Source organism: Procambarus clarkii, chromosome 65, assembly GCF_040958095.1.
Source record: "Procambarus clarkii isolate CNS0578487 chromosome 65, FALCON_Pclarkii_2.0, whole genome shotgun sequence".
NCBI lineage: Eukaryota > Metazoa > Arthropoda > Malacostraca > Decapoda > Cambaridae > Procambarus > Procambarus clarkii.
In genome coordinates, this window is record NC_091214.1 from 17,658,796 (window position 1) to 17,686,752 (window position 27,957).

General features: G+C 40.0%; 1 protein-coding gene across 3 annotated transcripts; it reads right to left on the reverse strand.

Moving 5' to 3' along the window:
- Nucleotides 1-9,344: 9,344 nt before the first annotated feature.
- On the reverse strand, nt 9,345-26,377 carry LOC123771152 (alpha-(1,3)-fucosyltransferase C). 3 transcript variants are annotated; one of them, XR_011223735.1, is made up of 11 exons: nt 26,130-26,377; nt 23,916-24,040; nt 23,144-23,339; nt 21,858-22,030; nt 21,595-21,723; nt 20,679-20,801; nt 18,727-18,912; nt 17,697-17,855; nt 12,969-13,148; nt 9,942-9,998; nt 9,345-9,739 (listed from the first exon to the last, which is right to left on the reverse strand). XR_011223735.1 is itself a non-coding variant. In XM_069309479.1 (10 exons), exons 1-10 carry the CDS (start codon nt 26,139-26,141, stop codon nt 10,050-10,052), a joined length of 1,395 nt encoding a protein of 464 aa, XP_069165580.1. In that variant the 5' UTR covers nt 26,142-26,377; the 3' UTR covers nt 10,016-10,049. The 3 variants fall into 3 exon arrangements, 2 of the variants coding, with proteins under 2 accessions (XP_069165580.1, XP_069165579.1); XM_069309479.1 differs by lacking the exons at nt 9,345-9,739; nt 9,942-9,998 and adding an exon at nt 10,016-10,194 and having other exon boundaries at nt 23,949-24,040; XM_069309478.1 differs by lacking the exons at nt 9,345-9,739; nt 9,942-9,998 and adding an exon at nt 10,018-10,194.
- Nucleotides 26,378-27,957: the final 1,580 nt, after the last annotated feature.

Genomic DNA, 27,957 nt, shown 5'->3' on the forward strand with positions numbered 1-27,957 from the left:
TCGTATTACCGCCTTGGGCTGAATGATACTACCCTAACCTAACCTTCCAATTAGCATACATAGCCTAGTCTAGTCTTTCTTAACACAGCTTAAATTAACCCATTCTAAAGCAGCATATTCTGACTTAACCTAATGTAACTTAACCAATCCAAATAGTCTCGTACAAAATCTCTATGTACACTGTTAAACTGTTATAACTAAGTACCAAAATGACACTTAAAGCCAAAATGACGAATTTTGAACCATCGACATATCCTAACAATCCAGTTTAAATGGCACCACGGAAGATACGTATATACTTTTTTGCATATACCATAAGCCTCGCTTCGCCAGCACTGGCGATCAACGCCAGCTGGCAGTGGCAGGCCTATACACACTAACGCCAGACGCAGGTGTGAGAGGGGAGGGAGGCTTATAGAGCCTCCTGTGGAGCTCTTATGGTTCAGACTACAGTGATGGCGGTCCTGGATATGAATGAGTAAAGACCCACAAGTGGATTAAAAAAGTTATAAAAATAATGTTAAACTATTAATATAGTGGATTAATCCAGAGCATAAGTTCGAACACTCATCACGGCAGGGCAGAGTTTCTTTCACCCTATGCCCCTGTTACCTAGCAGTAAAATAGGAACCTGGGTATTAGTCAGCTGTCACGGGCTGCTTCCTGGGGGTGGAGGCCTGGTCGAGGACCGGGCCGCGGGGACACTAAAAAAAAAAAAGCCCCGAAATCATCTCAAGATAACGGCCCCTTGTGGATTAGTTCATTTGATCCATCACGCTATTGTGGTTTTCTGTGTGTAATAATAATAATAAATAATCAAATTTCATGAATACAAATAGGGTGCAGTGTCCAAATATTGAGCAACTTTGCAAGCACTTGCAATCAAATGAGTTTTTTTCGCGAATGTGAATATTGTGGGTGAGAACTTATCGAGTGAACTTTTAAACTGTATGAAAGGCTTTGATTAGATTCTGAACCAACGAAGGATTTACTGTTGAATATTAAAACCAGATTTTCTGTGGAATGTAAATTTTCGCGAATGTGTGTGTGTGTGTATATTTATTATTTGTGCCTGCAAAATCGAGCAGTTAGCTCTTGGACCCCGCCTTTCTAACCGATCAATTTTGTTTTCTATTAACTTGCTTAGCTAAATGAATTGTGGGGTTCAGTCCCTGAGCCCATTATGTGCCTCTGTAACCCTTTCCACTACCGCCCACAAGATGGGTATGGGGTGCATAATAAATGAACTAAACTAAACTTATGTTTACTACATATAGATATACTACATATTACTAATACTACTACATATACATATACTACATACTCTATAATACATGCATATATACACACACATCCCCAGGTATCGGCCCGTACCAACTGTCTAACTCCCAGGAATCTGTTTACTGCTAGGTGAACAGATGCATCAAGTAAAAGGAAACTGCGCCCATTTGTCTCGGCCGAAAATAGAACCCGGACTCTTGGGACCACTAACCCCGAGCGCTGTCCACTGTGTGTGTGTGTGTGTGTGGCCAAACAGCCCAGGACTCGTGCTGGAATACGCAAGAAAAATTATTTCCTTTCAAATATCCTGAACATGGACATGATAAGGGGTTCCAGAACATGATAAGGCTCCTGAACATGATAAGGGTCCAGAACTTGATAAGGCTCCAGAACATGATAAGCCTCCAGAACATTATAAGCCTCCAGAACATGATAAGGTTTCACAACATGATGAGGATCTAGGCCGTGATAAGGCTCCAAACAAGGAAATTAGGCTCCAGAACTGACTGAAACATCTTAATTTTCGTCTCCTTTCACGCGTGTATGTTAGATAATTTATTAAAAAAAAAACATGTGCCCTTTATTCATAAATAATAATGGAACACTTGAAAACCTTAAACCTTTCATCACGCTTTATTATTCATGGACTGAGGGTCAGCAAAAGGTCACAACAGCCCTGACCTCTCTCTCTCTAGCTCCATGCTACGATCAACAGGCGTCTACAGTCTTTAATAAACATATATACACATTTAAACATTACTATATGGAGATAAACGTATTTTTCCTCATTTAGTGCTTATTGATGTCAAGTGATAAACGGACGTTTTCACGGCGTTTTTAGTGACGTCAGGTGATAAATGTACGTTTTCAGGGTGTTCTTATTGACGTCACGTGATTAACGCATCACGTGAGTGTGCGTGATCCTATGGCTTACAATAGATCTGTAATGTCGTTAACATTGTATCTTAACATATTCAGTAGTGTCATTTGTTTTAATTTCTTCAGTATTTCATGTATATTTATATATCAATACTATGTATTGTTTTCCCAATAGATATCAGTACTTATCATATTCGTATCAGTATTATACTATCTTCATCAATATTGTCTATTTTAACATCAACTTTATTCTTGCAATTATTAATTAATTGTTTATATCGTAAAATTAATGATACTGAAGTTATATTAAAAATAAATTCGTAAATAATTGCTTGTATATAAGTATACAAATAAGCAAAATACAAACTAATACTTCATGTATTTTGTAAATTAAATGAACTATTTTAATATTTATCTTAATATTAATAAAGTACGATGCTCCTGTATTTCTTTTTAATATGTATAAAGTATGATGCTCTTGTAATTCTCGTCTGAGTTTTTTCTTTTAATAATTACACCAAATTATTTTTTGTTCCATATTTGACAGAACTTTGAGTTAATTGTTGTAAATTAAGTTTATAGTTAATTAGATTAATCAGTTAACCAGATATTTCCCTTCCTTTGGTTTCTGAATATAGCATAAATAATTTGAAGAACAGATGCCAGAGTGAGAATAATTTAAATGTTGGTTTGAAGGTCCGTAGAGTTTATTGTTTTGTTGTGTGTGGCTAGGGGGCATAAATTTCTTTAATTTTAGCAGTGACACTAGAGACATACAGTTACACTGGAAGGATATAGTGGTGATACGGGAACAATATAGTGACAATGGATTTTACAGTGAAACTGGAAGGATACAGTGATTCTGGAAGGATTCAGTGACAATTTAAAAGCAGAAGTGAAGTAGGAATAGAATTTGTTTAGTCTCTCTCACACTCTCTCACACTCTCTCTCTCTCTCTCTCTCTCTCTCTCTCTCTCTCTCTCTCTCTCTCTCTCTCTCTCTCTCTCTCTCTCTCTCTCTCTCTCTCTCTCTCTCTTCGGACCTCGCACGGACCAACACAATCAAAACGATCGCATCCTTCAGATTCGTCTCTCGCACTCTCGTTCCGCGTGAGAAAAACACTCTTTCATTGCACACGTTTTGCATATCAGAAGGAAAATACCGGAGCGCGCGTCGCACGTCTGGTAGAATTCATTTCCGGAGTGGCAGCTGGCGAAGTCCTGGATGGCTCTACAAGGTCCTTAACGGCACCAGCCGATGGCTCTGAACGATAAATACACACACACACACACACACACACACACACACACACACACACTCTCTCTCTCTCTCTCTCTCTCTCTCTCTCTCTCTCTCTCTCTCTCTCTCTCTCTCTCTCTCTCTCTCTCTCTCTCTCTCTCTCTCTCTCTCTCTCACACACACACACAGGGAGGAGGGCCGGTAGCCGAGTGGACAGCGCTCTTGACTCGTGGACCTAGGGACCGGGGTTCGATCCCCTCAGCCGGCGGAAAACAGATGGGCAGTGTTTCCTTCACCCTGATGCATCTGCTACCTAGCAGTAAATAGGTACCTGGGAGTTAGACAGCTGCTACGGGCTGCTTCCTGGAGATGAGTGTGTGAGTGTGAAAAAAAAATTAGTTAGTAGTTAGTAACAGTTGATTGATAGTTGAGGAGCGAACTGAAAGGGCACAGCTCAACCCCCGCAAGCACAAATAGGTGAATACAAATAGGTGAATAAACACACACACACACACACACACACACACACCTCTGGCATAGGCTAAAAATGTGTCACCTGTTGATTGACGGTTGAGAGGCGGGACCAAAGAGCCAGAGCTCAACCCCCGCAAACACAACTAGGTGAGTACAACTAGGTGAGTACACACAAACACACATACAAATAATAAAACATACTCTAAGCTAGCCACTTTTGTTTTAAATATACATTAACCGACTATAGAGACCAATGAAGCCCCCGACAGCCAATATTACACCGCACTCGATAAAGACAACAGATAGATGCTTAATATGCAGACCAGCTTATCTATCACAGAGCAACAACATGGCTTCAGAGAAGGAAAATCTTGCATTAAAATCCCGTTGCAGGATTGGAACGTATGAAGATCAGAATTACATTTCAGGAGCTTTAGAACGTGAGATCAGTACTACATTACAGGAGCCTTAGAACGTAAGAAGATCAGACTTACATTACAGGAGCCTTAGAACGTAAGAAGATCAGACTTACATTGCAGGAGCCTTAGAACGTGAGATCAGTACTACATTACAGGAGCCTTAGAACGTAAGAAGATCAGACTTACATTACAGGAGCCTTAGAACGTAAGAAGATCAGACTTACATTACTGGAGCCTTAGAACGTAAGAAGATCAGACTTACATTACAGGAGCCTTAGAACGTAAGAAGATCAGACTTACATTGCAGGAGCCTTAGAACGTAAGAAGATCAGACTTACATTACAGGAGCCTTAGAACGTAAGAAGATCAGACTTACATTACAGGAGCCATAGAACGTAAGAAGATCAGACTTACATTACAGGAGCCTTAGAACGTAAGAAGATCAGACTTACATTACAGGAGCCTTAGAACGTAAGAAGATCAGACTTACATTACAGGAGCCTTAGAACGTAAGAAGATCAGACTTACATTACACGCGCCCGGTGTTCCTCACAAAGCAGCACCTGTTTATATCCACGTAAACTCATTTTGTATATGTCAAACTTACGTTTGAAATAATCAACCAATCCCACATGTGTTATGCTACCCGGCATGTTGTCCCACAAGTTAATAACCCAGGTTACAAACCAGTATTTACCCAGGTTTTTCCTAAATCTCTGTCGTGCTGACGAAACACGCAAGAATGAAAACGGAGGTCCAGGCTGAGGTTACATATAAACTGCTACCATTAGTAAAAGAATACCTACCAGATAGAAAACAAATCGTCATGATGGGACTCCTAAACCCCCCCGACTCCTTGTTAAAAAGAATACTGAAAGATTTGGAAAAAGCTGTAGGAATAATCCAGAAAATGGCTCCAAGAGTTTAGCCCATGTTAGAGTAACTCCTCCAACAATCTAGCTGTCTCCACGCAAGAAAAGAATTTGAGTTATCTAAGAAAATTATCTTGGAATAGACGTAAGCAAAACGTGCGTACACCAGCGTACAAGAACTGGATTACGAGAAGTATCCCTCACGCAAGGTTGACACACACACACACACACACACACACACACACACACACACACATCAGGATCTCTAATAAAGAGATTGTAACTCGCTTAGCTAAATGAATTGTGGGGTTCAGTCCCTGAGCCCATTATGTGCCTCTGTAACCCTTCCCACTACCGCCCACAAGATGGGTATGGGGTGCATAATAAATGAACTAAACTAATTCAAATAAAGAGAGAAGAAGGTCACTCTTCACAATCAGCTTCACTGTACACTCCAATCACCTCCCATTATCACAAACCACCTCAGTTTTACTAACCATCTCCATAACTATCACTGTTCACCATCATCATCAACTTACACAACACCACCCCCCCCCCCCTAGCTAACATTATCACAAATCACCTCAATTACAACCATCAGCTTCAATCACCACTCTCACCCCACAACTGAACATTACGACATAATATGGTCCATCGTCCCCCAACTTCCACATCCTGCACCATGGTTGCAAGTGCATTGCAACAGGAAGAAGCTGTGTTATAACAGACAAAAGTTGTATTGCAACAGGAAGAAGCTGTGTTATAACAGACAAAAACTGAAGTGCAACAGGAAGAAACTGTGTTATAACAGACAAAAATTGAATTGCAACAGGAAGAAGCTGTATTACAACAGAGAAAAGTTGAATTGCAACAGGAAGAAGCTGTGTTATAGCAGACAAAAACTGAATTGCAACAGGAAGAAGCTGTATTATAACAGACAAAAACTGAATTGCAACAGGAGGAAGCTGTGTTACAACAGACAGAAATAACAATGTAAGAGGACGAATCTGCATTGAAATAAGCAAACATTGCATTGCTATCGGAGAAATCTGCATTCCAGATAACAGACTTTGCATTGCAAATGGACGGAGACAACATTGCAATAAGAAGCCAAGGCATCGGCAAGTAGATGAATCTCATTTGCACCGAGAACATGCATTTCAAAAATAAAGTGGACCAAGCTGAATTGCAACATGACGAAACAGAAGCATGCATTGTTTCTCAGTTGCATGTCAGGAGAATTTGTTTACATGGATGAACGCACCGAACAACCTTTTTCCTGTCTTGCAATGCAACACGCCAACGTCAACAATTGATTTTTGTCCTAACTTCTTTTTTTTTCTTTGGCAGTGCAAGCGCCAGCGAGGTATTACCACTGGAGGTACTAAATTGTCATCCACATTTCCGTGGTAATATATACATTACATTCACCTGGGTACTATAGGAGATTATAGGAGAGAGCCTCTGACTCACGGGCCTGGGGTTCGAATCCTTTCTATAGAAGACAGGTGAATAAAACTGGAGGTATTCATGGTCGTCTCGAAACTTTGAGCTTCGGCTCGAGTCACACTCGAAGAGGAGGCTTGAGTCACTCAAACAGGAGACGCAAGTTACATTCACAAGGGTGGGTCGAATCACACTTAAACGGAAGATTTTACATACGCTCAAACAGGAAATTCGAGTCACACACACAGACACAATCTTGTTACTTAGGGATAAAAATCATTACTGAGTTTACAGGCATAACACGAGTAGTGTCGGGAACTCTATTTTGCCCCTTCGAGAAAGGCAGAGGCTAAAAATAAAAAATAAAAAGGTCCAGTACGCTGACCGGCGGATGCAATATGCCTTCTCTCCCCTCTCCGTTGAATTTTTACCCTTCGAACCCTCTCAAAAAAATGGAAAACAAAAGCATGATTCCTACATCCGTTGGGGTAGGACACAGAGGGACCCGACCGCTCCAGGATGTTAACTCGGTCTAAGCTTCGTTCTGTGTCACTTTAGTTCAAACTAATAGAGTAGGAGAAGGCCTGGAATTCTGTTTTTTTGAGGGGGGGTAACTTCTGTCCTCGTTTGATTACAACTCGGTACGAATCATGATTCAAGAGGCATGTGTGTGTGTGTGTGTGTGTTAAGAACACATCAACACACAAAACAGCTGTGTGTTTTGATGTTGTTCGTGTTGATGTTCTTCATGTTTTTACAATTATACAATAAAGAAATCATTTCATACCACCTTTTGAAAGAAATAAGGGATCACCAGCTTTTGCTGTGTCAAGTGATTTCTGATTTAGTATCTCTTTTTCAGCCCTTTTTTTTTAACTCTTATATTTTTATTTTCCCCTTCAGCCTTTATGGCTGGAGCCTTACACAGGGCGGTCAAGAGCTTAGCTATCAGAAGTCTTGGCTTGAAGATGCTTGCTCCATTACGCATTCACTCTCAAGTCAATGTGCTCTTCTCTCTCTCTCTACCGCCCTGTGACGTTTGTGTACCTTGCATGATGTGACAACACAGCGCTGGAGGGGTGGCTCAGGTGTGTGTGTGTGTGTGTGTGTGTGTGTGTGTGTGTGTGTGTGTGTACTCACCTAATTGTGCTTGCGGGGGTTGAGCTCTGGCTCTTTTGGTCTTTGGCTCTTTGGTGTGTGTGTGTGTGTGTGTGTGTGTGTGTGTGTGTGTGTGTGTGTGTGTGTGTGTGTGTGTGTGTGTGTGTGTGTGTGTGTGTGTGTGTACTCACCTAGTTGTGTTTGCGGGGGTTGAGCTCTGGCTCTTTGGTCCCGCCTCTCAATCGTCAATCAACAGGTGTACAGGTTCCTGAGCCTACTGGGCTCTATCATATCTACACTTGAAACTGTGTATGGAGTCAGCCTCCACCACATCACTGCCTAATGCATTCCATTTACTAACTACTCTGACACTGAAAAAGTTCTTTCTAATATCTCTGTGGCTCATTTGGGCACTCAGTTTCCAATGTGTGTGTGTGTGTGTGTGTGTGTGTGTGTGTGTGTGTGTGTGTGTGTGTGTGTGTGTGTGTGTGTGTGTGTGTGTGTGTGAGTATCCACGTATGGAAATAGCAACGAAAAATCCGAGCTCTTTCGTGATTCAACATATTTTTAAGAAATGCACATGACAGAAAAAAACATGAGTGTTGGAACTTATGACCCACAACACCTGAGTGGATTCAGAATATATATATAAATATATAAATATATATATATATATATATATATATATATATATATATATATATATATATATATATATATATATATATATATATATATATATATATAAATGCTTGCTGCGTCCTCGGTTCCTGTCCAGAAGCGGAGGAGCTTCAAGAGATCCATAACCTTTAGGCATTTGTCTTGTATGTTTTGTAACCTTTAAATACACAATAAAGGAAAAAAAAAAGGGAAGGGGGTGGTAGGAGAAAAGCACACAGAAACTGTATTGGAGGGGACCTACATTCCCTCCAATGCGTTATGTGTGGTTTCCTCCGAGGCTATGGGTCCCCCTTCTTCCAGCCAGAGGTGGTACTCCCTTCCCTATTATAAAAAAAAATATATATATATATATATATATATATATATATATATATATATATATATATATATATATATATATATATATATATATAACAAAAGAATAGGGGTGGTAGGAGAAGAAAATATCAAAGTGTTCAGTGAGGATCCACAAGGTCTTCTCTGAGTACTCTTTATTTTCTTCTCCGAGGCTATGGGTCCCTACATTTGCACCAGAGGTGGTACCCCTTCTATAAAAAAATATATATATATATATATATATATATATATATATATATATATATATATATTATATATTTTTTTTTTTTTTTTTTTTTATAGAAGGGGTACCACCTCTGGTGCAAATGTAGGGACCCATAGCCTCGGAGAAGAAAATAAAGAGTACTCAGAGAAGACCTTGTGGATCCTCACTGAACACTTTGATATTTTCTTCTCCTACCACCCCTATTCTTTTGTTATATATATATATATATATATATATATATATATATATATATATATATATATATATATATATATATATATATATATATATATATATATTTATTTATTTATTTATATTCTTTACTTTACAACTCTTGCCAATTATTAAGCTACCTAATTTAAAAAATACTGGACTTATATTAATATTATCCAATTCACTTCTTTTGTATTTATGCAGATTCAGTAATAATTATTTCACTAACTGATTTACACTCAACAAGGTTCGAAACCTGTACATCTTTCCTCACTCATGGCAGCATTATTTACATGTATTTAGCAGTGTGTGAGCGGCGAAGGACTAAGAGGATGTTTATTACAGTAATAACCTCGCGTTTAGAAGTGTCGAAGCTCATAACATCAATGGTCTTCTAAATGTTTTACAGACGTCTCCACACAGGAGGAAAATGATATGACATACGCATCTGCGAGTTTCCTCCAGAGTGTCAAATGCAATCTCCATTGGTGAGACGCACTTCCTATGGCGGGTCCGTCAGAGTTCGCCTTTAACCAAAATAATAGTCTCACTGACATTTGACTTCCACACTCACTCTAGAATACGAAAATAAAATTGCAGTTAAAACAATGCATTCAGCATACTTCCTAATTACATTCATATAGATAAACATATTTTCACAAGTGACAAGTTTTATATAGAGATTAGATGGCTATAGAGTGAATTTGTCCTGAAAAGAATAGTTGGAATGTGACTCAACTTTTTCACAAATAATTGCTGGAAATTGTGCTGACTTACCACAGAGAGTCATGTGCTGGACAGCAGACGGAGTCACAGGGTCAGTTTCACTATCTTCTGGAATGTGAAGCAACCAATGACCTTAGAAGAGCTTTAAGAGTTCCTGAATCATGCAGTGGCCACCCTGAAGCCATCAACACAGCCACTCTCCTGGTCAACAAAGGTGTCCAGCAGCTGGACACCCTCATAAAAACTGTGAAGCAGTATCCTCCCCCACGATAACAGCTTGATGGTTAAATGCAACCTCAGAACACTGAGAAAAAAAATTGTACCACTTACGGGCTATTCATGCCCGTGCCACCTCTTGGGTGGCTTAATCTTTATCAATCAATCACAGGGTCAGCAACTAAGTCCTAGTGGCTGACCAAAATGTTGGTGTGGAATGAAACACATATTTAGCACATTGCATTGAGCGAGGATTTGATTACTGTTTATAAGTTCAAATTTAGGTTAAACAAGTAATTATTTTGTTCTCAATCGTTGCTTTAATCACTGAAGTCATCTACATCGTAATCACTGAGTGTAATAATTGGCAAAGTGATCAAAGATTATTATAGCATCCCAAGATTATTTTGATCATTAATAGGTATAACTCGACTACAAGAAAAATATGATAAAAAATGTCATATTGAGTCTTTAGATTTTAATGAGTAAATGATTAAATGAAAGATTATCCAATCCTGCCGTGTGAATGACAGCCGGAGACTTCATTAAACTCATCCTTGTCTGTGAAGTCAAACAAGTTTTCACTCTTTACGAATGCATTCTTTTCTGTGTGACTTCATTAAACTCATCTCTGTCTGTAAAGTCTTCATTAAACTCATCTCTGTCTGTAAAGTCTTCATTAAACTCATCTCTGTCTGTAAAGTCTTCATTAAACTCATCTCTGTCTGTAAAGTCTTCATTAAACTCATCTCTGTCTGTAAAGTCTTCATTAAACTCATCTCTGTCTGTAAAGTCTTCATTAAACTCATCTTTGTCTGTGAAACAAGCTTTCACTCCCTGTGAGTGCATTTTTCCTGTTACGAGAAATAGGACTTAAAAACACAGAAACTACTAAGCGAATTTAGTCATTTAAACTTGATATATAACAATATAGTTTCTGTTACAAACATATCTAAATAAAACATCGCATTTCCCGTTACAAACATCACCAAATATACCAATATAGTTCCCGTTACAAGCATTTCATATATAAGAATATAGGATGCAATTTACGATCACGAAACACGGATCACTTGTATGCGGAAAATCCACAGAGAAACGGAAAAGAAAAATACATCTTTCTTTTCCGTTTCTCTGCGGATTTTCCGCATAAGAATATAGGAATATAGTTCTATGTTACTAATGTATAGCAATGCAACTGTTACGTAGCAGTCTCCGTGGTGTAGTGGTAAGACACTCGCCTGGCGTTCCGCGAGCGCTAAGTCATGGGTTCGTATCCTGGCCGGGGAGGATTTACTGGGCGCAATTCCTTAACTGTATCCTCTGTTTAACACAACAGTAAAATGTGTACTTGGATGAAAAAACGATTCTTCGCGGCAGGGAATCGTATTCCAGGGACCATAGGATTAAGGACTTGCCCGAAACGCTACGCGTACTAGTGGCTGTACAAGAATGTAACAACTCTTGTATATATCTCAACAAAAAAAAAATGTACGCAATACGAACAATCAATCTAGCCAACTTCACACGTACAATCCTGGAAATGGAGGAGATGCAACAATCACTTTCCTAACCAAACACCCAAGACGCTACCAGAGTTAAGAGCAACATTTGTCTATGAAAATGATTGTATGTTCCCTCTATATCCTGACTGGATATGCTGCACCCAATCTACACTGTGGAATGGCTATACTGTCTTTTCTATATTCTCTATGGTTACACTGAATCGAGTATATACTGAAGAATGGTTAGACGGAACTCACTATTCACTTAGGAATAGTATACTCTCTTCTCCACATTATAAATCGATATAATGTTCCCACTATACACTGAGGAATGGATACATCTGTACCACTATACACAGATGAATGAATATACTGAACCCATTATACACCGATGAATGGATATACTATATCCACACTGAGGAATGGATATACTATACCAGCTAAACACTGAAGAATGAACATACTCTAGCCGCCATGATCCCAGGAGGAGATATATTGAACATTTCTACACTGCACCTCACTATACTACACTAAAGGGGCCTGACGGCTGAGTGGACAGCGCTCAGGATTCGTAGTCCTAAGGTTCCGGGTTCGATCCCCGGCGGAGGCGGAAACAAATGGGCAGAGTTTCTTTCACCCTGATGCCCTCTGTTCATCTAGCAGCAAATAGGTACCTGGGAGTATGACAGCTGCTACAGGCTGCTTCCTGTGGGTGTGCAACAAAAAGGAGGCCTGGTAGAGGACCGGGCCGCGGGGACGCTAAGCCTCGAAATCATCTCAAGATAACCTCAAGATAACTGTAATAGTCATCAAGTGGTACCACCATGATTGAAGATCTTAAGAGAGTAAATCCCTAGAAAACTAAGGTTAATCACGCACGTAAGTTCAGCGGTTTGGATCACAATACACGCGCCCACATACGTCCTTATTAAGGACATGGATAATAACAGAATCCGTTTTGGAAGCCACCTCATTGGTTGAGGAAATGTGGGTTTGTGTGTTGATTGTTGTAGGTTAGGTGCCTGTCAGGTCCCAAGTGCCCATCTAGGTTCCCTATCCAAGTCCCAAATGCCCATCCAAGTGCTGGGCACATCAAGTGGGTATGCTCGTTGAGTGATGCAAATTCATGTTTCCAAACCAGATCCCAGATGTCCATCTAGGTACCCAATCAGATCCCAAGTGCCCAACTAAATACCCAACCAGGTGCCAAATGCACAATCAGGTGCTCAAACAGGTCCCATGTGCCTAACCAGATGAATATCCCAACCAATATCTCAACCAATACAGATTTGTAAACAAAAAACAACTTGTCGAATATGAACACTAACATAACATCAAAACACTAGATATGGCTTACCCATTGATGAAGGCGTTGATGAGCGGGTCTTCGCGAGTGAGACATTGTGAGTCTTCAACAAACCATTGCTCCAGATTGTAAACTTTGGTGGTGGAGTCGGTGTGGAGTCGCTCACAGAGGTCGCAATACGGCTTGGCTTTACTAAGCCAATCTATTCGTACGCTGTAATACCTCTTCCATCTGTTGGGAGGAACGGCACGATATAATTCTTGACGCTCGCAGGGGTGACTGTCTTGTTTTGGTGCCGGGGTTAAAGCCTATCAATCTCTGGAAGGTTATTCAGGCTACCACAATAGTTTACTGACCATCCAGGAAGTATACTTTAGTCCTGAATATAGTCCAGGACTAAAGTAAACTCTCATTGTATACAACCCAAGAAGTGGTGTACATACATCACTTACATGTATGTTTCATTGGTGAATTTCAATTTCGTTTCTTTTTTCAACATAATTCAGATATTCTCATTTTAATGACACAGTTTCCTTAATCTACAGTTTTGATTTAACTTTGCTGGGGCTGCTATTTTGTCTTTAGAGTAATTACCTCATTCTTCTGTTATTCTAGTCGTTCCGTTCCTGTTATGATTAGTTGTCTCTCTCTTCCATCTATCCGTATAGGTAGGACGGAGGGATTAACATTGTATTGTTTTAAGTATGCGAGATATATAAAAACAAGCGGAGGTTTTAACGTGACTTATCCTCTACATCAAAATAAACCCTTGTGTCAATAATGACCTCCAACAGGTTGCTGGCCATTGAGTACATAGTATATAACTGCACAACTCCAACATTAATATCCAATACGGATTGCAGTTCTCTGTTATATAAAGATTCTGCATATAGATCTTTATGTATATATAAAGATTATGCACGGCATGCCTTAATCCAAGATTTTAATGCCAGACTCTTGTAAAGAAGAGTTCGTCTCATAACGTGATTTTCCTCGTCACTGAGAATGCTGGCTTGGATAATGGTAAGCATGTTTTAAAGGCGATGTCCCTCTGTGTTTCCTTGTACTTATGCGCATCGAAGACTTCATTATATTTTAGTCACCCTTGATATGAGTATTTTTTTGTGCTTATTTGGAGTGATGGTTTTGTGTTATAATTGTTTCTATTTCGAGTAAAAAAAGGAGTATAAACTTTAATAAGTTTTATTGTGTAATATTTGTGTTTCATAAAAATTTTAATTATTAATCGGTATTTTTTTTTATTCTTCTGTATTTATATAAGATTTTCGAATTTTTTTCTTTGTAATTATAATTTTAAATTAGTAATTGGTGACATACGAATATTATTATCAGATCCCGCTACACTTTTCCTGAACATGTAAGTTGAGTTATTGTGCTTGTATTAAATATAAGTAGTTATATTGATTTAAACTTTGTTTATGCTACAGAAATCTGTTTTAAGTTTCGAGTATTATATATAAATATATATTCACCTAGATGTGCTTTCGGGGAATTGAGCTTCGGCTCTTTGGTCCCACCTCTTAACTAGATGTATATTCGTGCGCGTAGTTAAGTCAGTGAAGGGCCATTAGTGCCACACAACCAATGCCACCCGCTTTGAGAAGCAATCCACTTAAGTAGCTCCCATGGCGGCTGTCACACTTGGTATCCCAAATTATCTCACCCACACTGCGCTGGTTCGCTGAACGTTGAGTATGATGATGACACTTGAGAGATTCCACCTACCCAGCATTAATTTGATGGATCAGTCAACGACTTCGTTGTCCCAGGTACTTGTGTACCATTGTCCCAGGTACTTGTGTACCATTGTCCCAGGTACTTGTGTACCATTGTCCCAGGTACTTGTGTACCATTGTCCCAGGTACTTGTGTACCGTTGTCCCAGGTACTTGTGTACCATTGTCCCAGGTACTTGTGTACCATTGTCCCAGGTACTTGTGTACCATTATCCCAGGTACTTGTGTACCATTGTTCCAGGTACTTGTGTACCATTGTCGCAGGTACCTGTGTACCATTGTCCCAGGTACTTGTGTACCATTGTCCCAGGTACTTGTGTACCATTGTCCCAGGTACTTGTGTACCATTGTCGCAGGTACCTGTGTACCATTGTCCCAGGTACTTGTGTACCATTGTCCTAGGTACTTGTGTACCATTGTCGCAGGTACTTGTATACCATTGTCGCAGGTACTTGTGTACCATTGTCGCAGGTACTTGTGTACCATTGTCGCAGGTACTTGTGTACCATTGTCCCAGGTATTTGTGTACCATTGTCCTAGGTACTTGTATACCATTGTCCCAGGTACTTGTGTACCATTGTCCAAGGTATTTGTGTACCATTGTCCCAGGTATTTGTGTACCATTGTCCTAGGTACTTGTATACCATTGTCGCAGGTACTTGTGTACCATTGTCCAAGGTATTTGTGTACCATTGTCGCAGGTACTTGTGTACCATTGTCCCAGGTACTTGTGTACCATTGTTCCAGGTACTTGTGTACCATTGTCGCAGGTACTTGTGTACCATTGTCCCAGGTACTTGTGTACCATTGTTCCAGGTACTTGTGTACCATTGTCGCAGGTACTTGTGTACCATTGTCCAAGGTATTTGTGTACCATTGTCCCAGGTACTTGTGTACCATTGTCCTAGGTACTTGTGTACCATTGTCGCAGGTACTTGTCTACCATTGTTCCAGGTACTTGTGTACCATTGTCGCAGGTACTTGTGTACCATTGTCCCAGGTACTTGTGTACCATTGTCGCAGGTACTTGTGTACCATTGTCGCAGGTACTTGTGTACCATTGTCCCAGGTACTTGTGTACCATTGTCCCAGGTACTTGTGTACCATTGTCCCAGGTACTTGTGTACCATTGTCCCAGGTACTTGTGTACCATTGTCCTAGGTACTTGTATACCATTGTCGCAGGTACTTGTGTACCATTGTCGCAGGTACTTGTGTACCATTGTCCCAGGTACTTGTGTACCATTGTTCCAGGTACTTGTGTACCATTGTCGCAGGTACCTGTGTACCATTGTCCCAGGTACTTGTGTACTATTGTCCCAGGTACTTGTGTCCCATTGTCCCAGGTACTTGTGTACCATTGTCCCAGGTACTTGTGTCCCATTGTCCCAGGTACCTGTGTACCATTGTCCCAGGTACTTGTGTACTATTGTCCCAGGTACTTGTGTATCCCATACAGGGGGATATCTAAGAGCCATGAAGGACTACATATGTATATTTGAGTAAAGCAGGAGGGGGATAACTATTATAGTTAGCTTCGTCTATCTTATCGTATAGATAAGATAGAGCTGCACACCTTCTTGTCTTACCTTGCAACTTGTAGGGTTAGGTGTTGTACCACAGAGTCATGTCCTCGCCAGTATTGGCTATCACAAAATACCACAGCTCTTACACGACAACCTGAACCGGTTGATTTAGGGAAAACCGGGGAAGTTAGCGAAAGACGACTTATTAAAACCAGTTTGAGGAATTAATATCTCCTAATGTTTTGTTGCACGAGTGATTGAGTGATAGTAAAAACAAATCAACACATACTCATCAACTTAGAGTGATCATCTACTGTAATATTTAATGAAATAAGGCTCTCAACTTAATCTGAATAGACAGTAAGAAAATTTATTTGAAAGATTTTTTTCATTGGAAGCAAAGAGTGATTTGAGAGATCTTGATGTTTCTTTCACTGTCTGATTCCTATACTTTTCAAAATAAATATATAGAAATTACTTATAGTATTAAACCTTTTGTTAATATGATATTCCTTCGCGAGAAGTGTCACTAATAATGTTTATGATTTTAATAATTATTCATTTCTCACTTTTATGGATCAAGGAGATAGTATATCTCCAAAGAGAATATATCTCCATAGAGGAGCGAGTGTTTATCTCCATAGGAAAAGGTTATAAATTTATATTAATATTAAAAACATTTCGCCAACCTAGACATTACTGAATTGATCGGAAGAGTAGAAAATTGTACAAAAATTGGCGGAGGATCGGAAGATAGGAAAAAAATTGCTGGAAGATACTTACGCGTTTTTGAATTATAATTATATAGACCTATACGCCAAAATCTATAGACCTTCCAGGGGGGGGGGAGGCGTTGGCCAGGTCTCTGTCTTCCTTCTGTCTATCTATCAACATCACTGTTGATCTTTTTATCCATCTCTCTGTCTATCTGGCTGAGCATCCATCAACTTATCCATGCAGCTTTACTATCGATTTATCCATCTATCTATCATTCTATCCTACTCATATATCTATCTTTATACTCATGTATCTATCCTTATACTCATATATCTATCCTTATACTCATATATCTATCCATCTACTCATATATCTATCATTTTACTCATCTATCTATCCTTATACTCAACTATCTATCATTTTTACTCATCTATCTATCCTTCTACTCATCTATCTATCCTTCTGCTCATCTCTCTAACCTCCTACTCATCTGTCCATCCATCTATCTATTGTCTTTTTCCGTCTCTGTGCTATTCTGTCTCTAATCTTTGTCAGTCTTGGTCTGTGCCTGTCACTCTCTCACTTATAAAAAAAGACCGGTTTTAGGACTCACCTGAAGTACTCATTGTCTAGGAGTATGAAGTTACCATGACTGGTTAGAGGACTCACCTGAAGTATTCATTGTCTAGGAGTATGAAGTTATCATGACTGGTTAGAGGACTCACCTGAAGTATTCATTGTCTAGGAGTATGAAGTTATCATGACTGGTTAGAGGACTTACCTGAAGTATTCATTATAAGCAGTATCGTTGTGGTCGAGGTAGATGAGATAGTCAGCGAGGGCCTTGGCGGTAGGGAAGCTGAGGGCATCAATGTAAGAATGAGGCGGTGCATGTTGTGAGTAGTTAGCCAGCCCGTAGACCACAGGTACCATGTCTAGCCTGTAGGACGACCTGACTTGTCATAGCTACCACACTTGTCTACCACACCACAATGGTCAAAACCACACTCTACTACCACACCTACAAAGTTTCGATGATATAATGAGTCAAATTTGGCATACATTTCTAATGTTGACCAAACCACACACTAGAAAGTGAAGGGACGACGACGTTTCGGTCCGTCCTGGACCACTCTCAGGTCGATTGTGAGTCACAATCGACTTGAGAATGGTCCAGGACATACCGAAACGTCGTCGTCCCTTCACTTTCTAGTGTGTGGATTGGTCAACATATTTCAGCCACGTTATTGTGACTCCTCGTCTGCATACATTTCTAATAATTAGTATGGTTTGTCAATATATTGTTTGCTTTAATTAGTATTTTCTCTTATCGACCACATCAACATTTATTAAAAAAAATAGTATAATTAAACTAAAAATTCAAAGGTTAGCTGTCATAAAATATTTTTGAATTTAATACAAAGAAATATATTGTCGGAGTAATGTGTAATTATGAAAGTTTTTTAAAATATAAGTAGCAAGATTTTTTAAAAGCCTATTGTGGGAATTTTTAAAGTAACTCAACACAATTACATGCTTATATAGTTTGATTTAGAAAGTAGCTTATGACTAATTAATGCTTATTTAAAACAATTTAGAAAGTAGGTTATGACTCAGAAAAGCTAATTAATAGCGATTGAGAAGATATAACTAAAAAAATTCGTATTTGGGGCAATTTAGAAAGTACCTTTATGATTCAGAAGCTTATTTAAAATAATCTAGAAAGTACCTTATTACTTAGAAGCTTATTTTAAAAAAATTAGAAAGCCCCTTCAGGCTCAGGATTTTATTTAAAGAAATTTAGAAAGTACCTTAGCACGTTGAAAAGCTTCTCTGTCACATAATCGCGGCAGAGAGAATTTTCAAACGAAAAGTAGAACTTGTAGCGTTTGGCAAGCTGAGCGTAGCACTGTTGAACATCACGGCTCTTGCACCGTAAGCGTCCACACTTACCGTATTGGTCAATCGCCAACCACTTCCTCAACGTTTGGACCAGCCTGAAGTGTAAATGTAACGATACAGTGACCACGTACTTGAAGTGCATCGTGGCGTGGTGGTTAAAGCAGTCAGCTCACACCCTAAAGGTGTCGGGTTCGATTTCCGGGAAGAACGAGAGAGGTTTAGGCATGTTGACCAGACCACAAACTAGAAAGTGAAGGGACGACGACGTTTCGGTCCGTCCTGGACCATTCTCAAGTCGATCGACTTGAGAATGGTCCAGGACGGACCGAAACGTCGTCGTCCTTTCACCTCTTAGTGTGTGGTCTGGTAAACATACTTTAGCCACGTTATTGTGACTCATCGCCTGCAGGTTTAGACATGTTTTTTTTTTTTTTTTTTTTTTTTTTTTTTTTTGAGATATATACAAGAGTTGTTACATTCTTGTACAGCCACTAGTACGCGTAGCGTTTCGGGCAAGTCCTTAATCCTATGGTCCCTGGAATACGATCCCCTGCCGCGAAGAATCGTTTTTTCATCCAAGTACACATTTTACTGTTGCGTTAAACAGAGGCTACAGTTAAGGAATTGCGCCCAGTAAATCCTCCCCGGCCAGGATACGAACCCATGACATAGCGCTCGCGGAACGCCAGGCGAGTGTCTTACCACTACACCACGGAGACTAAATATGGGCTGATATGCCTCCTGGGAAAGGTCAGTAGTACGTAGGACTTTGTAACAGGTATTCTGTCCCCGACAATGGGAAGTCAATACAATTAAACGAGAAAATAACAGCTTAATTGCCCCCCACGCATGCATTACCTACAGTAAGCAAATTTTGGATATTTCGCTGAGTACCGCCAGTACATCATTATGAACGAAGTACTTCCGCATTTCTTGGACTCCACTGATGGTGTTATCTCTGAATTACGTGATTTTTTCCACATTCCATTATATCTCTTCCTCTGTCCTCTCTTCATTTATCTTCCTCTTCCATACCCAGTTTAACACATTCATACGCTTGTAATGTTTCTGGTTGTTGACAGAGAATTGGGAAAATGTGACTAAAGGATATTATAGTATGTTCTTTGTGACATGTACAACATTCATTATGCCTGACTAGATCTCGGAGGACTCTTATTAAACACATTCTCAAAAACAGTATCTTTACCGCCTCACAGAAGAGGAAATAGATTTTTTGTTCGTAAATTGTTTGGGGCTACTACACAAAATTTACTCGAAATATCTTCCACTAGACTCCGTTGGCTGCTGATTTTGATGCGGTGATCACATTCGATTTCTGCTTCCATTGCCCCTCAAACAATGTTCGTCTATGTTTAACCTTTTAGCCTTAAAAGCCTAGCCTAGCCTAGCCTAACCTAACCTAGCCTAGCCTAGCCTAACCTAGCCTAGCTTTGCCTAACCTAACCTTATTATCTTCCGCTTACGCTTGGAATCACTAGAACAAACTCTCTTCACCACTTTATCACCATCGATTCGTTCAATATGACTGAACCATCATAGTATAATTTTTTTTCATATACCGACCGATTCATTTCTCCTTCCACAATCCACATCCTTCCGGGACATGACCATTTCACTGAATGTCAATCTAATATCTACCACAAGCGTTCACTTTCCTGTTTTTCTGATTGATGGATGGATGTATAATTGTATAAAATACGTGATTGTGGGAGAGACATAATTGTATAAAAAGGCACAATTGTACAAACAACATAACTATGTAACAGACATATAAGTATGTATATATATATATATATAGTGTGTGTATATATATATGAGAAGTAGTATAAGGCTCTCTTACTCTTCTCTGCCACTGAGAGCATGGCAGTTGGAGACCAACCAGGCGGCCATCTTGGTCTTCCCAGCTGCGTAGTTTCGGCCGCTGGCCAACTCGGGCTTGCGGCGTCTGTACACTGAACCATACCTGCCGAGAACATCAAGAACAACATAACAAGAACATGAGAATCAATGAAACTAAAACAGAGGCCTTTTGGTTCATTTGCGGCAGCTCCTCTTTGATGTGTGTGTGTGTACTTAGTTACGTTATGCCTGGAGTGGGTGGGCGGGGGGTTGAGCTTAGGCTCTTGGGGCCCGCCACTCAACTGTCAACTGTGTGTGTATTGCTGCAATGATTTAAAGATCTGAAGACTCGATTTATAGGTTGTTAGTCAAAGGTTGTTGAACAAAGGTTTTCTGGTCAAGGGTTGTAGGTCGGAGGTTAATGATCGAGGATTATTGATGGGGATTATAAATAAGGCGGGTTCAAATCGCCGTCAAATTCTTGTGTATTTCGTAAATTTACATTTTGAATCAATATTCGTTGCAATCCAAATTAATATTAAATGAAAGTTTCACCCCTGGCGTCCCATCAATGTACCCTATTTCACCCTGAGGCTACCAGAGTCCCATCAATGCAGCCTATGAGAAAATCAGTAGAAAATATGATGAGGATTCGACCCTGCACACTGGGTTCGAATCACAACCACGACTTGCTCAAAAGCATTGGAATCTATTGGATTCAACTTAATCCTTTAAGGGTCCTGAGGCTGGCCGAGTTGGTTGGGATATATAATTGTGAGAATACACAGTGTGCTGCGTTCGAATTCTCATCATATCCTTGATTTTTTTCATTGCTATATTACGTTAATGAGATATCTTTGTGCAATGTAGCTCACCGCTGATAACTAGTCTCAAAACTCAACCCAACAGCCACATACGGTCTTGGGAAATCCGAGTCGAGTTTGTAGGTGAACGTCCAGTTGAAGACCTGGTTGAAGGGCTCGGCGCTCCCGAACATCAGACAAGGCGACTCCAACAGCCAGAACACGTAGCGGGTGTGGGGTGACCTGCCCATCAGGACAGTGTCAATAAGGAGCTATCAGATGTACACAGCTTTTTCACCTTGCAATATAACTTCATAATATTCATTAAAATGTTTAATTATTCTATATATATTATAATAATAATAATGAGTGCTCACCGCTGTTTAGGGAGAGATTTATCCTGAGACCTGAAATGCCACACAATAGCGTCAATTTCCTGGTGCGGGAACATGGAGCGGTCAGCTGTGGTCATACAGGTGTTGACCCGGCATCCGGCACGCAGGAACGGCTCGCGTCCGAACCCGAAATAAAACGACTTGTCGCCGAAAACCTGAAACATAAGAGCAGTCGGAAATTCTTGGGAAATATTGATGGGTTAAATAAATTAGCACAAGACAGACTACGTAGCCATGGGTACAAGTTAAATTAGAGTGGCTGGGTAAATTCCTAGTGTGGCCCAATAGATCCTCAAATTTCCTCTATAATGCTCTTATTTTTCTAGATATGAATAATTTACTTAGAAAAATTCGACTGAAAACGTCACTTTGCGCCAAAAGAAATTATGTATTGACAAAAAGTTTATTAATTAATATTCGCGTTCTTGACAAATATTTTGGAAATTTATTCAAAGCCCTCCTGCCTCTTGATATCATTTAGTCCTGCTTGATGGGGTTCTGGGAGTTCTTCTACTCCCCAAGCCCGGCCCGAGGCCAGGCTTGACTTGTGAGAGTTTGGTCCACCAGGCTGTTGCTTGGAGCGGCCCGCAGGCCCACATACCCACCACAGCCCGGTTGGTCCGGCACTCCTTGGAGGAAGCAGCTTAGTTTCCTCTTGAAGATGTCCACGGTTGTTCCGGCAATATTTCTTATGCTCGCTGGGAGGACGTTGAACAACCGTGGACCTCTGATGTTTATACAGTGTTTTCTGATTGTGCCTATGGCACAATTATTAGTTTTCCGTAATATTTGGTGCCAGACCTGTTATAAATAACAGGTCATACAGGTGTTGACCCGGCATTATTTATAACAGGTCTGGCACTAAACATGTTATTTAGTAAATAACATTTAAAACTATTTCCTTCTTAAGAATGGAAGAATTGAAACAGGAATTTCCTTAAGTACTTTCGTATTTAATAATACGCATTCAGAAGGATGATTTACAAGTCAGTAGAATTGGACATATAGGCAGGAGAGAGGTGAAGTGAAGTGAGGTACAATAAAAAATAAATGAAACGGATTGGTTCGATTTAAATAATATAAGATAGTGGATATTAACACGGTATAAGTGAGACAAATGTGAATCAATGTTCCTTCTCAACAAAAAAAAAATATATATATATATATATATATATATATATATATATATATATATATATATATATATATATATATATATATATATATATATATAATATATATATATATAACGCAACCAGCAAACTTACTGAATTCCAAAATAAAATTTTCTTCAGCTGGGGATTATAAGGATCAAGGACGTCTCTATTTTTTGGCTGGTTTATTGCCTGCAGGTCCTCAGAAACTGATGATACATTGTTGCTGATCCTAAAATCTTCATACGGAAAATCTACATATTTTGGTTCCGAATACTTTGCATTGTTAGGGATTGTGGCAGGTGATATGCTGTAACGATAATTAAAGTACTCACAGGATAAGATACTAAATATGGTAATAGTATTAAAGAATATATATTATAAATACTCATAAAACAATATAGCACACACAGAGTATAGAATACAGTACTCACAAAACAGGAGAGTATACCCTTCAGTAAGGGTTACAATTGTGATCATTGTAAATGATCTCATCACTAAGATTATATATACATAGATTACTATATCTAGATTATCACTGACTATAAATAAACGAGCTCCTATACCACTAAACGGTGACTTCGTCTATGGAGATAGACTCCTACAATCACTGAGAACTTTAACCTTCATATAATTGTTGTGATATTTAAACCGTGGCTAATACATAGGCTACGTATTATCCAATAATACGCTGAATGAACTGAACCTTAAGTTCAATCCTAATCAGCCTAACAGAGGAACAATTTGAGACCATACAAACGATGTTTGTAAAAAATAAAATCAAAACTTATATATATGCACATTCAAAATATATTTAAATTCCTAAATTTGAATCTGGCACCAAATATTACGGAAAACTAATAAATCAACTTCGCGGGTTCCTTACCCGTGTGAAGTGAGTAATGCAGTATACCGATACCTATACATTGGCTTCGTTGTATGCGGGTGCAGGAGCGTGGTGACCATGTAGATGGCAACACCGGTCGCCGTTACCACTCCCAGACATGCCAACTGCAGGTGGTATAATGGTGTTACTAATATTATTATTGACCAAAATAGTCACATTGACGTGATGTATCAATGAGAAAATTAATTGGAGCCATGAGGAGGATCGAACAAATTATTAATATTATTATAATGTTTGAGTGATAATTATTAATTAATTATATTATTGTAATAAATTAATAATTATCACTCTTCCTTCTACTTGGTCTTGAAGGAAGCCGGCCTCGGGTGCGAGGAGGCTGTGATGATCTCTGTCAGGAACCCGTAGGTGCGGGAGCGGGACGTCCACCTCCTGGGGGTCGTGCGGCCCCCCAGGCTCTGCTTCAGGAGGCTGGGGTCGTTCTTGCCCTCGCTGGGGTGGTTCTTCTGCGGCCCCGACCACGGCGGTCTCCGGGTTTGGAGTCCCTGTGTACCTTCTTTCACCAATTTCGAAGTCAACTCCGGAGCTGTCAGTTCCTGCCACAGCGCTAGAACCAATCGTATTGGTGTTTGCCTTTCCATTGGAGACTTTCGGCGCCGTGGAGACGGGGGGGGGGGGGGAACCTGCTGCATGGGTGACAGCTTCTCCTAAGTATCAACCTACCCTGGCTTTGCGCCCTGGAGAGGCCACTCCAGACCGACAACCAGAGCGCAAGTCCATAGTCTCCTGAGACTGATGGATGCCTACTACTATTATTATAATTATTATTATTAGTAGTAGTATTATTATCATAAATTATTTTGTTTGTAAGAACTACAGATGATCAGATTACAGTGGTTACTGAATACAGTATTTATATGTTATATAAAGCCACTTACTACAAACATCATGTGGATTTTGTAACTTGCATCTAGCTTGCAAAGTTAGAAATAAGTTCAGAAAAAGCCTCTAATAAGGGGTCACTAAAAAAAATCGACTGTACTAGTCCCAGTTAATATCTATGGTAGCTACAGAGTAGCCATGTGTATTCAGTGGTGGTTTAGAGTCACCAGAAGCTATTCGTTGTCAATCTTTTATAAAGTTCCAAAAAGCCACCGATCGACTTTTTTTTTTATAAAGTCTTAGTACCACCTATCAATAGCCTTTTTCTCATTTGTTTCATATGATTTCTTGAAATATCATAGGGAATCTTGTTTCGATGGCTTGATTATTTCTTGTAGTGATTCTACGCTTTAAATTACACTGAAGAAGAAATTACTTTCTTCGTGCAAATGAAACATCTGTCTTGTACAGTACCATGTTCCTCCAAGTCTTTGATTGATTTGATGAAGATTTAGCCATCCAAGAGGTGGCACGGGCATGAACAGCCCGTTAGTGGTAGATTTTTTGTTTAGTATATGTATAATGTGTGCTGAGGTCGCATTTAATCGTCAGGCTGCTATCGCGGGGGAGAATACTGCTTGACAGTATTTATGAGGGTGTCCAGCTGCTGGACACCTTTTTAGACCGGAAGAATAGCAGTGTTGATGGCCTCAGGATGGTTTCTACAAGATTCATGGACTCTTAAAGCTCTTCTGCGCCAAGTCTTTGCCAAGGTGTTCTTTAAGGAGGCGGTTATGGAGACGCTATGGAGTGTCGCATGGATTTTCTGGGCTTTAAAACACACAGTTCAGCCACAGTTTGTATGTGTTGGAAGTCTGAATGTACGATAGACGCTTGGGTGAATTAAGTTTAGTTATCATTAAGGTGGTGGACCTGTCTGGCTGGTTTGTTGTTGGGCTTAAGGACCTATCAACCTCCGAAGGATTATTAAGTCCACCACAACAGCTTACTGAGCAATCAGCAAGTATACTTCAGTCCTGAACATAGTCCAACACTTAGGTAAACTCTCGGTGTATACCGGGAAGCGGGGTTAACCTTTCAATATATATTCCTTGTGTCTGTCCTGTATTTTCTCTAGACTCTAGAAACCCAAATTTGTAGCACAAACTCTATTATTATAATTATTATAAATAATTATTATAATTGTATCAACATAATTTGCAGTTATAATAATTTGTATTAATTTAGTTCCAGTATTATTACTAAAATTTATTTAAATTTGTTATTATAATTAATAATAAAAGCAAATGCTACACTGAAGCACGCGACAATTTTACGAAAACTTTCCCTTACATTTCTCTTCATCGTGGAAGTCAAAGCCACTGAGGTCCTGGAGGTGGAGCTGAGGAGATGTAAATGTGCTATAAATTTGAGTAAACAGTGTTCTGATCGTCTATATCTCTGATCACTGCGACAGATCACAGCTATATTAATAAACACTGTAAGTAACAATTAATAGCGAGCTTCAAGCATGACCACTGTACGCTGCTGAACCGGCGAGCAGCGATATCGTTGAATGTTTGAGGCTATGCTTGTGTCAAGCAACGGTACCCAGCTTATCTGTTGTTGTTCAATGTTGTCTTGATAATGCACACCTCCCGTTATCTTCCCCCCCCCCTTCTTTCATGCCTTCCTTCATGCTTTCACCTTCCCCCCATCACTATCATAACTCCCCCCCATTACCCTCAGCTGATATTGTTGAGTCGGTCGATCTCTTTCTCTCGCTATGAAGGTTGGTGATCTTACCGCTTTAGTTTCGCGTCTAAACTGGATGCGAAAATAGAATTCATATATACTCGTTGTCGCAACCCACACCGATCCCTGCCTCCATTTATACACTCTCCCCCCCAACCCACAATCTCCTCCCCCCACACCATTGCCCCCCACCAACATTCACCCGCCACAACCCCCCACCCCCACCCACACCCACATCCACCCACCACTGCCCCCCACCCACACCCACCCGCCTTTCTGCACCCAACTTTCCAACTTTTTTAAATCGTCGTTAAAACCTTGCGTATCTATGTCGATCGCGTCACTGCAATTTCCTCTTGGTAAAACACGTCCCAGGGAGGCGGGAGGAGGAACTTTCCCCTCACGTCAGAGGGAGGGGAACAGGACCTGACCTCCCCTCACGTCAGAGGGAGGGGAACAGGACCTGGTCTCCCCTCACGTCAGAGGGAGGGGAACAGGACCTGGTCTCCCCTCACGTCAGAGGTAGGGGAACAGGACCTGGTCTCCCCTCACGTCAGAGGGAGGGGAACAGGACCTGGTCTCCCCCTCACGTCAGAGGGAGGGGAACAGGACCTGGCCTCCCCTCACGTCGTCATAAGCAAGAATGACCGTAAAATACGCCGCGTATGGGCGTCGTAGCTCCTTAATCACTGGGATCACAAGACACTATTTTCCCGTCAACATTTTTATCTTCCATCTTACGCTAAAACCCCTTTACCTTGAGGTTACCTTGAGGTGATTTCGGGACTCAGCGACCCCGCGGCCCGGTCGTCGACCAGGCCTCCTCATTGCTGGACTGGTCAACCAGGCTGCTGGATGCGGCTGCTCGCAGCCTGACGTATGAGTCACAGCCTGGTTGGTCAGGTATCCTTTGGAGGTGTTTATCAACACCCTCAATTTAAGCCTGGGAAATGTAACGTAATTTTGATGGGAAAGCACTAAGCCAGTACATCTAAATAGCACTTGGAAGGGATATGAGACAGACTAAGTCCTGAGATAAGACACTGTAGAGGAATGGTGCCAAAACACTTCGACCGTCAGGGATTGAACTCCGACCCTGCAAGAAGCGATAGTCCATGTAAGTAGCTACGACAGGAAAAAGGTTTAATATATTTCCTACACACAAATATGTATAATAATTATAAAATGTAAACTAAGGTTTACCTGGTACTGGAATATTATATTTATGGAGTAACTCAGTTTCTAGCTAATTATTTATATAAATTGCTAATTAATAAGCAATTCTCAGATAACAAAAATAATCTCATTAACAATTATTGAAGAAAAATTATCAACAATTGAATTTTATTTAAAGAAAACGGGCGAAAAATAGCTTTATGAGTTCTTGAACAATATAGATGAACAAAAATTTTAGTACTTTTTGAAG

What these genes read in the sequence shown, in the direction of transcription:
- LOC123771152 (XM_069309478.1), bottom strand. An exon ending in AAATCTCTCCCTAAACAGCG is followed by an intron (nt 21,724 to 21,857) that starts GTGAGCACTCAT and finishes CCTGATGGGCAG; the next exon opens with GTCACCCCACACCCGCTACG. An exon ending in AAGCTTTTCAACGTGCTAAG is followed by an intron (nt 17,856 to 18,726) that starts GTACTTTCTAAA and finishes GTCGTCCTACAG; the next exon opens with GCTAGACATGGTACCTGTGG.